This window comes from Pelobates fuscus, chromosome 3 (genome assembly GCF_036172605.1).
Source record: "Pelobates fuscus isolate aPelFus1 chromosome 3, aPelFus1.pri, whole genome shotgun sequence".
Taxonomy (NCBI): Eukaryota; Metazoa; Chordata; class Amphibia; order Anura; family Pelobatidae; genus Pelobates; species Pelobates fuscus.
This window is the reverse complement of record NC_086319.1, coordinates 402,266,081-402,278,840: the sequence shown is the minus strand read 5'-3', so window position 1 is coordinate 402,278,840 and position 12,760 is coordinate 402,266,081. Positions and strand designations below refer to the sequence as shown.

Genomic DNA, 12,760 nt, shown 5'->3' with positions numbered 1-12,760 from the left:
ATTTGTTTTTTGTTTTTTTTCCACAAAGAAGCAAAAAAAAAATCCCTTTGGAAAAAAGGGTAGATGTGCTAATTACATTTCAAAGGCGCTAACAATATTCTAATTAGTTCATAAATTATTTCTATCACTGGCTTTTTTTTTTCATGTTTAAAAATAATCCCCCTTCTAAATTAAAATCTTACAAAAAGACTAGTTTGTTTAAAAAAATCAAAAAATCTACAAAAAATGTAAAATATTTACAGATTTTTTTATTTTTGAGACACCATGGGGGGAGGGGGAGGATTTCAAAAAGGCAACAATACATATTTATTTTTTTATTTTTTAAAAATTTGTTATTTTATTAGGAATGATAAAAACACTTGGTTCAATTTTAATGAATAAATCCGACATCTAACCACATTTCCAAATCCACTGAAAATGACGTAATGAAACTTCGTCTGAGGGCGATCATTTTTGGGGCTGGTAGGAGAAATAGGTCAGCATGCACGTGAAGCCTTGAGCAAACAGATGTTAATCTTGCATAAAAACCTGAGCAAGTATTGTAGCGTTATTTTTTATTTTTTTAATGTTCATGTTTTAATTGTTTGGCTTGTGTGGAAGTTAAGGCATAAGGGTATTTATCTCTAGGTTACTACTGAACTGAGGCCTACTCGGTACCATGAAAGCCTGAGGGAAAAGCTAGAAAAATCTATTTTTTAAGGGAGGTAAAAGCCCAAAAAAGTTTGAGGCACAGGCTACTCCACTGTCATAAAGGCTTCTCTCAAGATGAAGAAAAACTAAATTCTCTTGTTACGGTCAAAACAATATATATAAAAAAAAAAATGTGTATTTTTAGTTTGTGAAGATTTGAGGGGAAAGCTATCTGGAATTGCAAAATATACTTTCGAATGAATAACGTGCATCAACGTTAATGTCATCGTTAATCAACACCGACTATTTTAGCTATACCCAGCAAAGTAATCTCCCAAGGGCGACACGTTGGTTTCCTTAATTTATAGTAAAACGTTCCCTTTGCATTCTGTTAAACAGCAGCGGCAGGAGCAAAATATAAATCTTGCGCAGTTTAAGGTGGTTGTATAATGTTTTTTTTCCCCACATTATTCTAAAATAGTAAGAATGAAATAATATACAAAGTTTAAATTGCACGCTTATTTGCTACCCCCACTGTCAACAAGATTTCCCACCTATTTTTAACGATAATGTGACTAAAATTAATAATGCGCTTAGACACAGTTTATAATAAAAAAAAAAAATAAAGCTCTAAATATGAAAATGATGTAAAAAGTTAAGAATTTTTCTTTTTTCTCTACATTTTCACATATTACATGATTTTCGGCATGATTTAAAATTTTCCTTATATTTTCCGTACCATATCTACGTGTGAACGAGCACAATATAAATATATGAGATGCCATTGGTTTAAACAAAGTAAAATATAATTATGCAGGGCTGTAATTTTTAGGGCATTCCCTATTCAAATGTAATAATGTGTGCTATTATTTTGCTAATTTCTTCCCATAATCCTTAGCTGCAGCGTCTGCCAGTCATCATAAATGAAAATAAAATACAATTAATTATATAATTAACGCAGTCATTTTTTTTCTATTTGCGTCATTTTGACAATTTGTTTTGGTCTCTTTTGTGGTGATTTAGCACATTCATGACATCACATACTATTGTCGTGGCAAAAACAAAAATACGGTGTTTGTGTTTTAATTTTTAGCCTCCTGAGGACACAATAAACTCAAAAACAGCAGATGTCACTTGGAGGGTTAAACAACTGCTCGCCATAAGGTGGGAGGGTGGTCCGAGTACTACGACGAAATTTATGAAAAATATTTCAGTCCGTATCTTATATTTTGTAGCATTTTAAATCACGGGACAGGTGTACATTACAATGTAGTTACTTGTTTTTTGTTTTTTTTTGTATACAGGCTGTAGACAATGAATTATTTTGACACATAGATAGAGACATCAAATTAAGAGGAATTTGGTGTAAAAACTTAATCAACGTGTTGGCAAGGCCTATGAAGCCAATATCAAACCCAGAACCAAACGTAGCCCTTTCTCTCCCACACAAACACGAGCCTCAAAAATCGAAATACTCAAGCTAAGTACAGCGTTGCCTCATAGATTTTAATATGTTTTAACAATTGTCCTGCAGGTTCTCAGGTTGGCGTGGGAGCTAAGGTTTGGTTCATTTTCACAGGCTGTGATTTCATTTGAAAGTGGGGGCTAGAGACCGTCGTCAGGCTTAAAAATGGACCTCCCGCCCTGCACGGCCCATCCTTTATCAAGTGTATTTACTTGTGCAGCTGACATCTTCAAATATCTCTCTAACACTGAGCCGTAAAACTACATCTCCCCCTTTTTTATCGCTCATTTTCGCTATCTGTCTCCCTGGCGACCGACACTTTAATGCCACGGCGAGGAGAGAGAGAAGCAGACATGGGGAGGAAAAGGGGGGAGAGAAGCTCAAGAGCAAGTAGGCCCGATCTGTCGTCATGGATACGAGGCCTATCTTAATTACGCTCCGTTTTCTGTTCATTCCCCCGTTTTCCTCTCCCTGTGCCCCCAGCCGAGGTGCCATATTTCAACATGTCCCAGCGCGCGGACACAGTGGGAGCGTGTATCTGTGAGCGTCTTATTTCTTTTCGCCTCACTCCGGTTATATTGTTTTCAATTTCGCTCTTAGAGAAACACAAATATAAAAGGACTTCAGAGGCCATATTATCTCAGGATTTTTAACTCTCTCGGAACAAAGAAACAGTTACAAGGGAAGGTGTTATCTTGCCTGTATTTAAAAGGCACACGGGGTCTAAACACGAATAAGGTCATTATTTCATAACGTGTGGGACATTTCAAAGAGGATTGGCCCTAAAACATTTGTGCAAACTTCGGGAGAAAAGGGAGCAAAGATGGCACATGTCACAATTTAAGGCGTTGGGCTGGAGATACAAAAATTGTTGAGGACAACAGAAGCTGCTATTTTGTTCAACGGTAGCTGGCCCCTCTTCGTCACGTCAACACGTGACACCAATACCAGCAATAACAAACCAGACATCTTCTTGTATGAATTTGAAATGGCTATTTTCAGTCTCTTGGGCACAAATATTTTCTCTTCATCCTCCAAAACGTTCTACAAACCGTGAGGTTTGACATAGAATATGGTAGCTGGCTCAGCTTATCCGTCCAGTCCAGCCACCATCTAACCCAATCCCTTCATGATGCTGAATGCTCATCTTCCATTTCAAGAAGAAGATATAGATGACCACAGCTTGACTGTCTTAAGCATGTCTGTTGCCTCTGAAAACATTAACGGACACACCTCACGACTAAAAATGCTGTGGAGGTTGCGCAGAGGGGAAATGCAAAAACTGGTGGGTTGAATAAGCAACCCTCTATCCTCTTCACATTTAATGGTAATTTTTCCTCCACCAAATCCAAAATACATCCTACAATAAGCCCGCAACCCTTACCAAAAAAAAATAAAACGCTACAAGAAGAACAGAAGGTGGTGGCTCTTTTCATACTTTGTAGTAGATATTGGCGGGGCTTTGGCTAGCCATGTCCTGCACAATATATACAGGGTGTCCGTAGTCTCCACTGACCTTCTCATAGTGAGGACAAAAGGCACCCCCTTCTGACGGTCGAAGAGGCATAATGATGTCGCTGGGTTCGTGACCATTGTTGTTACCTCCTCCCCGCTTTGGTGATGTTAACGAACCTAAGGAAAGAGGAGGGTGCCGGGTGTCACTGTGTTTTGCTTGTCGACGTCGGTGGCAAGCCCATCCAACCACTCCAAAGACCAGCAGTAGGAGAACGGCCCCACCAGCCGCTCCTGCTACAAGAGGAACATGGGAGTTCGGAAGGGGACCGTTTTCACCAGTTTTAGTTGCATTACCAGATGTTTCTCCTGGAAAAAAAAAAATGCAGTGATTTTATATATATATATATATACATAATAGATAAACAATAGTGTCTACCACACATTTTTCTTATGTATGTGTACCATGAAGGAACTACAAAATTGCCCTGCAGGGTGACACAGACAGAAGGAGCTATGAGTCTGTCCCTCCCCCTGCAGGGTGATACAGTGACACAGACAGAAGGAGCTATGAGTCTGTCCTTCCCCCTGCAGGGTGACACAGTGACACAGACAGAAGGAGCTATGACTCTGTCCCTCCCCCTGCAGGGTGACACAGTGACAGACAGAAGGAGCCATGAGTCTGTCCCTCCCCCTGCAGGGTGACACAGACAGAAGGAGCTATGAGTCTGTCCCTCCTCCTTCAGTGTGACACAGACAGAAGGAGCTATGAGTCTGTCCCTCCCCCTGCAGGGTGACACAGACAGAAGGAGCTATGAGTCTGTCCCTCCTCCTGCAGGGTGACACAGACAGAAGGAGCTATGAGTCTGTCCCTCCCCCTGAAGGGTGACACAGTGACACAGACAGAAGGAGCTATGCGTCTGTCCCTCCCCCTGCAGGGTGACACAGTGACACAGACAGAAGGAGCTATGAGTCTGTCCCTCCCCCTGCAGGGTGACACAGTGACACAGACAGAAGGAGCTATGAGTCTGTCCCTCCCCCTGCAGGGTGACACAGTGACACAGACAGAAAGAGCTATGCGTCTGTCCCTCCCCCTGCAGGGTGACACGGTGACACAGACAGGCACTCTGTGGTAGGTTTGAGATTCTTTGCTGCTCCTCGTGTGTATTTTGGTCCCGTCAGCCAGAATAAAATAAACAACTTTAATTAAGTCTAATTAAAAAGATGGAATCTGCACTTTAATTGGCGGAGCGCATTAAATCAGTGAGTTGCCAGGGGTAGTGAGAGAAACTGGTGGGGGAGCAGCCCAGTCTTGGAGACACCAGGCAAACTAGGCTTTTTTCATCTCTCTTGCTGCTTTGCCTTCTGTCCAAATTGCTGAGTTTATGAAAGGGTATCGTTCAAACTGACAGCTGTGTAACTCCCTGGCGTGCGTTGTGTGCAGGCAGCGCTGCCATAGCCCCTCAAACACCCTCCTCTGCCTGTCTCTTTTTCCTTGACTCTGCAGTGTATCCCTGTCCCAGCTGAGTGCGGTCCGCTAGTAATCAGCCCTACAGAACAAGATCTGTGCAGTGAACCCGCTCGAGAAAGATCACACTGTCCCTATCTCTGCGAGCCCCCCACTGTCCCTATCTCTGCAAGCCCCTCGCTATCATCTCTGAAATCCTTGCTGTCCAAATCTCTGTGAGACCCTCACTGTCCCTATCTCTGTGAGACCCCCACTGTCTCTATCTCTGTGAGGCCCTCGCTATCATTATCTCTGTGATACCCTCACTTTCTCTATGTCTGCGAGACCCCGATTGTCCCTATCTCTGTGAGACTCCCACTGTCCCCATCTCTGAGCTGTCCCTATCCCTGTGAGACCCTCTATGAGACCCTCACTATCACCATCTCTGCAAAACCTCACATTCGTTATATAAATGCAAGACTTTTCCTATTCTTGCGGGACCCCCACTGTCCCCATCTCTGCAAGACCTCAACTGTAACCATCCCTGCGAGACCTCACTGTCACTATCCCTGCAAGACCCTCACTGACCCCATCACTGCGAAATCTCACTGACACCATCACTGCGAGACCCTCACTGTCCCCCCCTTTCAAGCTGCCACAAATAAATCCAGAAAACCCCCAGTGCCAGACCCACACTGTCCTTACTAGACTACCGCTGTCAGTACCCCAGTAAGATCCCCATTGTCACATACAGGGTTGACATACCTCCTAGGTTAGGGTTGTCAGGGTTTGGCACAGACGGAGAGAGACCAGCATCCTTTCCTGAAGAGGACGGTTTGCGGGGTGGCGTTCCACCATCAGGACCTGTAAGATAAGAGTAAACTCAGACTCTGTAATGGATAGTGCAAAGCATGTGTCTCAAAATTAAACCGTACACACAGACATGATAGGCACAGCATGGACTACCATCACAGCATGGACTACCACAGCATGGACTACCAGAGAACTATCACAGCATGGACTACCACAGAGCCAGTACTATCACAGCATGGACTACCACAGAGCCAGTACTATCACAGCATGGACTTCTACAGAGCCAGTAACATCACAGCATGGACTACCACAGAGCCAGTACCATCACAGCATGGACTACCACAGAGCCAGTACCATCACAGCATGGACTACCACAGCATGGACTACCAGAGAACTATCACAGCATGGACTACCACAGAGCCAGTACCATCACAGCATGGACTACCACAGAGCCAGTACTATCACAGCATGGACTACCACAGAGCCAGTACTATCACAGCATGGACTACCACAGAGCCAGTACCATCACAGCATGGACTACCACAGAGCCAGTACCATCACAGCATGGACTACCACAGAGCCAGTACCATCACAGCATGGACTACCACAGAGCCAGTACCATCACAGCATGGACTACCACAGAGCCAGTACTATCACAGCATGGACTACCACAGAGCCAGTACCATCACAGCATGGACTACCACAGAGCCAGTACCATCACAGCATGGACTACCACAGAGCCAGTACTATCACAGCATGGACTACCACAGAGCCAGTACTATCACAGCATGGACTACCACAGAGCCAGTACCATCACAGCATGGACTACCACAGAGCCAGTACTATCACAGCATGGACTACCACAGAGCCAGTACCATCACAGCATGGACTACCACAAAGCCAGTACTATTACAATATGGACTACCAGAGAACTAGCACTATCACAGCATGTACTACCACAAAGCCAGTACTATTACAATATGGACTACCAGAGAACTAGCACTATCACAGCATGGACTACCACAGAGCCAGTACTATCACAGCATGGACTACCACAGAGCCAGTACTATCACAGCATGGACTACCACAGAGCCAGTACTATCACAGCATGGACTACCACAGAGCCAGTACTATCACAGCATGGACTACCACAGAGCCAGTACCATCACAGCATGGACTACCACAGAGCCAGTACCATCACAGCATGGACTACCACAGAGCCAGTACTATCACAGCATGGACTACCACAGAGCCAGTACTATCACAGCATGGACTACCACAGAGCCAGTACCATCACAGCATGGACTACCACAGAGCCAGTACTATCACAGCATGGACTACCACAGAGCCAGTACCATCACAGCATGGACTACCACAGAGCCAGTACCATCACAGCATGGACTACCACAGAGCCAGTACCATCACAGCATGGACTACCACAGAGCCAGTACTATCACAATATGGACTACCAGAGAACTAGCACTATCACAGCATTGACTACCACATAACTAGCACTATCACAGCATGGACTACCACAGAATTAGCACTATCACAGCATGGACTACCACATAACTAGCACTATCACAGCATGGACTACCACAGAACCAGCACATTCATAGCATGGACTACTACTGAGCCAACACACTCACAGCATGGACTACCACTGAGTCAGTATTATCACAGTATGGACTACTACTGAGCCAGCACATTCATAGCATGGGCTACCACTGAACTAGCAGTATCACAGCATGGGCTTCCACTGAACTAGCAGTATCACAGCATGGGCTACCACTGAACCAGCAGTATTACAGCATGGACTACCACTGAGCCAGCATGGATTACTACTGAGCCAGCACATTCATAGCATGGGCTACCACTGAACTAGCAGTATCACAGCATGGACTACCGCTGAACTAGCACTCTCACATCATGGACAGCCAGTAAGCCAGTATTTGCATTGCATGAAATACAGAGCTGCACTCTAAGGATAGAGAATGTCATGGAGGCAGCACTCTGGTGGTATGGCCTATCACTGCAGCAGGACTCTGATAATATGAACTACCACTGAGACATCCCTGTTTGACATGGACCTTCAGTGAGACAGAACTCTCTTTCCATGGACTAATGAGACTCTCATAATATGGTGTGTCACAGACATAGGGTATTTATAATGGATAATGCAACAAGAACAGCACTCTCAACAAGAGGATCTCTCTAACTCAGACACCACCAGAGCAGCAGTTCATCATGAACTGTCAGAGAGTCCGTGTTACCACGAGACAGCATGCCATACATTTATACATTTCTCTTATAAGGCAGAACGCCAATCAATCTCACTGCCAGAAACACAACTCATTACAACATACACAGGGGTCTGATACCACAAACTGCCTGCCACGGAAACCAATCCCCCCCCCCCCCCCGTAACACATTACCATTATCACTTATCTCAACAAAGCCCCATCCGCCACAAGCAGAGTGCGCTCATAGCATCGACTGCCAGAATTCCTCTATAACATCAAACACACCGAGACAGAGCTTTCATATCGTTTTATCAACTGTCAATGAAACCGCACTTTCACACTAACTACCACTGACTCCAATAATATCACTTTACATCCAGATATCATCTGCCACAGGCATAAACCTCGAAAATAAAACGGCACACCGATAGGGATCCGAGACACACGAGGAACGTAGAACTAAATAAAATATATTATAGCATTGCTTATATTATGATCCAAAATTGCAAAATATACACGCTCTTTATCTGAAGAGTCTACCACATTCCAAAACGGAGATATTAAGCTTTATTTCTTCAGTACTGGGACAGAAATTGACCAAATATTACTTTTTACAAATATATGGATTCAATTTACTCCCTGGTGTCTGTAGGTAGGTACCAGACACAGTTAAATAGTTTTAAAGTGCCACTGTCGTTTTTGTTTTTTCCTTTCAATTTGCCTTCGCTTATGTCCCTTGGAATTTTAAAATTACACCCACTTTGAGATTTGTATTTATTTATATTTATAACGTTTACTTCCTTCCACCAGATCCTAATACCTGGGTGACTCCACGTTGTTTTCCTCTGTCTATGATATGGGATTCCTTTGTAATTATTAATGGAATCGCGTAATCAATACAATAATAGCAAAATGCTATTGAACGTGGTCAAACTACTTCCAAGCTCCCTTTGCAAGGGGTTTTTCATTCGCTCTGAAGCAGCTGAAGTTACAATGCAACATAGTTACATAGCTGAAATGAGACTTGCGTCCATCAAGTTCAGCCTTCCTCACATATGTTTTTGCTGTTGATCCACCAGTGGTAAAAGTGGTAAAAGCATCAGCTCTGTTGGCTTCCAATATCACTTCTATGCGGATGACACGCAAATCTATCTGTCCTCTCTTGACATCTTGCTATCATCTCCTGCCTTGACTACTGCAAGGCTACTAATCCACTTCTCACTGTCCCGTTACAGTCTATAATGGCGGTGAGGCTCATCCTCCTGTCTGCCCTCATCTACCACCACACTCCCTCTGTCAGTTCCTACACTGGTTTCCTGTAAGATATTGAGCTCAATATAGAATTCTGGTACTTGTTTACAAATCTCTACATAACTCAGCTCCTACCTATCATCCCTAGTACACAAGTATGTCCATCTAGGCCCCTACGCTCTGCCAAAGGCCTACATGTTTGTACTCCTATCTCTGACACTCACCTTCGAAACATCTCTAGGGCCGCACCGTTCCTGTGGGAACGTCCCTTCCCTGCTCCACTAGACTCTCACCCAGTCTCCATTCCTTCAAACGATTATTAAAAACCTCACTTCTTTAGGAATGCTCTTTGTAAAAACATCGCCTCAGAGGGCATATGATAAAATTATACAAATATTTTTGTGGCCAATGCAAACCATCGTGTGGAAATCTATTTACAAACGGGACATTACATAGGACACAAGGCCATGCGTTTAGACTGGAAGAAAGAAGATTTCGTCTAAGGCAAAGGAAAGGTTTTTTTTTTTTTTACTGTAAGAACAATAAGGATGTGGAATTCTCTGCCTGGAGAAGTGGTTTTATCAGAGTCCATACAGATGTCCAAACAGCTACTAGATGCATACTTGCAAAAACAGGATATAATATTTCAATGTAGGGTAATAGCTGCTTGATCCAATGATTAATCTGACTGCCATGCTGGGGTCAAGAGGGATTTTTTTTTCCTAGTTTGTTGCAAAATTGGAAGTGCTTCAAACTGTTTTTTTTTGCCTTCTTTTGGATCAACAGCAAAAAACAAATGTGGGGAAGGCTGAACTTGATGGACACATGTCTCTTTTCAGCCTATGTAACTATGTAATTAAATTGTTAATAGCTTTTCCTACCCGCACTTTGGTAACCCACCTTACTCCCTCTCCTAGAACTGTGTCATCCTCAAATACTAAGCCTTCATTGTAAGCTATTCTAGTAACCTACTGTTCCCATACATGAAATACATCCTACCATTCCCACTTGTGTCTCTACCATTTACCCCACTGCCTCTAGAATTTAAGATGGTTTGATAAGGGCCCTCTACACTCTCTGTTCCTGTGCGTCCAACTCGTCTTGTTACACATACTTGTCTGTCCACCTATTGTACAGCGCTACGGAATTTGTTGGCGCTTTCTAAATAATAATAATAATATTTATAAATAATGTTCTATTCTATAACACAGCACCTAATCTATATGGTCGTATGTTTAAATTTGCGTCTGTACGAAATGAATTGAGGTTTCTCAATGGGTTTCACACAACAGAGCAAAATGGGGCGAATTTTCCAGAATGTTCTCTCAATGATTAGCCTTTTTTTTACTGTGCAGATAAATGGTCTGTGTGACTATCTTTATACACAATCTGCAATATAATAATGACATCATAATTAGATTGCTTTTCTATTTTGCCGCAACTGGCGCAGAAGGGCATATTTGTGGCGAGAATCCTTTTATACATAAACGCTGACACTAATTGTGTCGCCATTCCACCACTTTTCTCAGGAAATTTTTTTTATACAAAATCCTCCGATGTTGATTCACGAAATTACAACATCACCATGGCAACACAGCAGTTTTCACTAATGGAGTTGAATGTGATACGGTATCGCTGTATGCAAGTGTACATGGCACTGGCATTCAGGGGACAACCCCAGCTGTGCCGACTGTCCCTTGTTCAATGCACTGCATTAGAATTATGAAAACACAAATATTTAATGTTTAACCATAGAATACGGAGCCCTGTACAATCCCTACGTTCTCTCTGCTCAGTACTACGTCATTAAACAGTCCAGTACACCTGTCCTTGCTTTCAGAGCAAACCTAGGCGGCCACCATTTGCTTGTCCCCATTAGCAGGGCCGGATTAAGAGCCCATCGGGCCTGGTACTGACAGTTATGATGGGCCTAATTACAGAATCTCATCGACAGAAAACACTAAAACAGTTATACCTCCCAAGCGACAGGTATCTGATGGAGATGGTGCTGGAGGGAAACTCATAGGATGCCGCTATAAGAAAAAACATACAATCTCTCGCGTTCATATTTTAAGTAAATCCATACCCCTTAACAGCAGTGTCTGATGAAGCAGTATTTCAGTGGGCAGGGCAAAAGGATGGTCCACTGATGTGAATCACGTAACCAGGACCCAAAGGGCCGAACATGCCCCAAAAGGGGGCGTGTCTGCCTGAAGAATTAGATGGATGCACGTCAATATTGTGCAGACAGCACCCTGAGCTTGATATAAATGTCCAATGATGTTCTCGCTCTACGCTTTCTAAGGACTGTCCCCTAGCACTAGCTGGTCCTCTCGTCTCCTAACCTTCTTATTAGCAGGCAGAATCTCCTGTTATACATTCTGGGACAGAGAACAGGTGGGTGTAGTGAGTGTAGAAGAAAGGGAACATGCAACAGTGTTAGAGAGACTGAATTAACAAGACCATGCGTTTAACCCCTTAAGGAGACATGACATGTCATGATTCCCTTTTATTCCAGAAGTTTGGTCCTTAAGGGGCTAATCAGCAGGTGGATTTTGATGATGCCGTCTTGTAGCCATGTGACCCAGGGGAAAACAGGGTCCCTGGCTCCTTGCTAGCCCCCTCCTTCTGACATCTGTTAGCCAATGCTAAATCAGTATGTGTACACCTACTGTGTGAGCCACTAGGCTGCCCCAGCCATTCAGACTAACCCAATCATTTTCACCTGCACATAATAGGAGATCTCACTTCAAATATGTTTTTATTCATTAAAGTAACTTTTCTAATGAATATTTACTTTGTTTAGGATAACTCGAGCGCTGTAACATGTCAATGATACCACAGCACGTGTCGGTGCATGTAAAGAATATACATGTTGGTGTGAATACATGTATGATTCATGATGTGCATGTGTATGTCAAAATCAGTGTAAATGTGTGTATAAATCTGTATGCATTTATTTCTATATCCATGTACCTGTATATGTGTGCCTCTGTATTTATCACTGTATCCATGTACCTGTATGTGTGTGTCTCTATATTTATCACTGTATCCATGTACCTGTATGTGTGTGTCTCTATATTTATCACTGTATCCATGTACCTGTATGTGTGTGTCTCTATATTTATCACTGTATCCATGTACCTGTATGTGTGTGTCTCTATATTTATCACTGTATCCATGTACCTGTATGTGTGTGTCTCTATATTTATCACTGTATCCATGTACCTGTATGTGTGTGCCTCTGTATTTATCACTGTATCCATGTACCTGTATGTGTGTGTCTCTATATTTATCACTGTATCCATGTACCTGTATGTGTGTGTCTCTATATTTATCACTGTATCCATGTACCTGTATGTGTGTGTCTCTATATTTATCACTGTATCCATGTACCTGTATGTGTGTGTGTCTCTATATTTATCACTGTATCCATGTACCTGTATGTGTGTGCCTCTG

At 43.0% G+C, this 12,760-nt stretch overlaps 1 protein-coding gene across 1 annotated transcript in view; it reads right to left on the bottom strand.

Moving 5' to 3' along the window:
- Positions 1 to 249: 249 nt before the first annotated feature.
- Positions 250 to 12,760, bottom strand: part of EFNB3 (ephrin B3) — an 85,574-nt gene continuing 73,063 nt past the window's right edge. Inside the window, exons 4-5 of the mRNA XM_063449711.1 lie at positions 5,760 to 5,858; positions 250 to 3,916 (exon numbers count right to left, since the gene is read on the bottom strand). Of these exons, the coding sequence (XP_063305781.1) occupies positions 3,528 to 3,916; positions 5,760 to 5,858 (488 nt within the window). The 3' untranslated portion in view covers positions 250 to 3,527. The remainder of the gene's footprint in view (positions 3,917 to 5,759; positions 5,859 to 12,760) is intronic.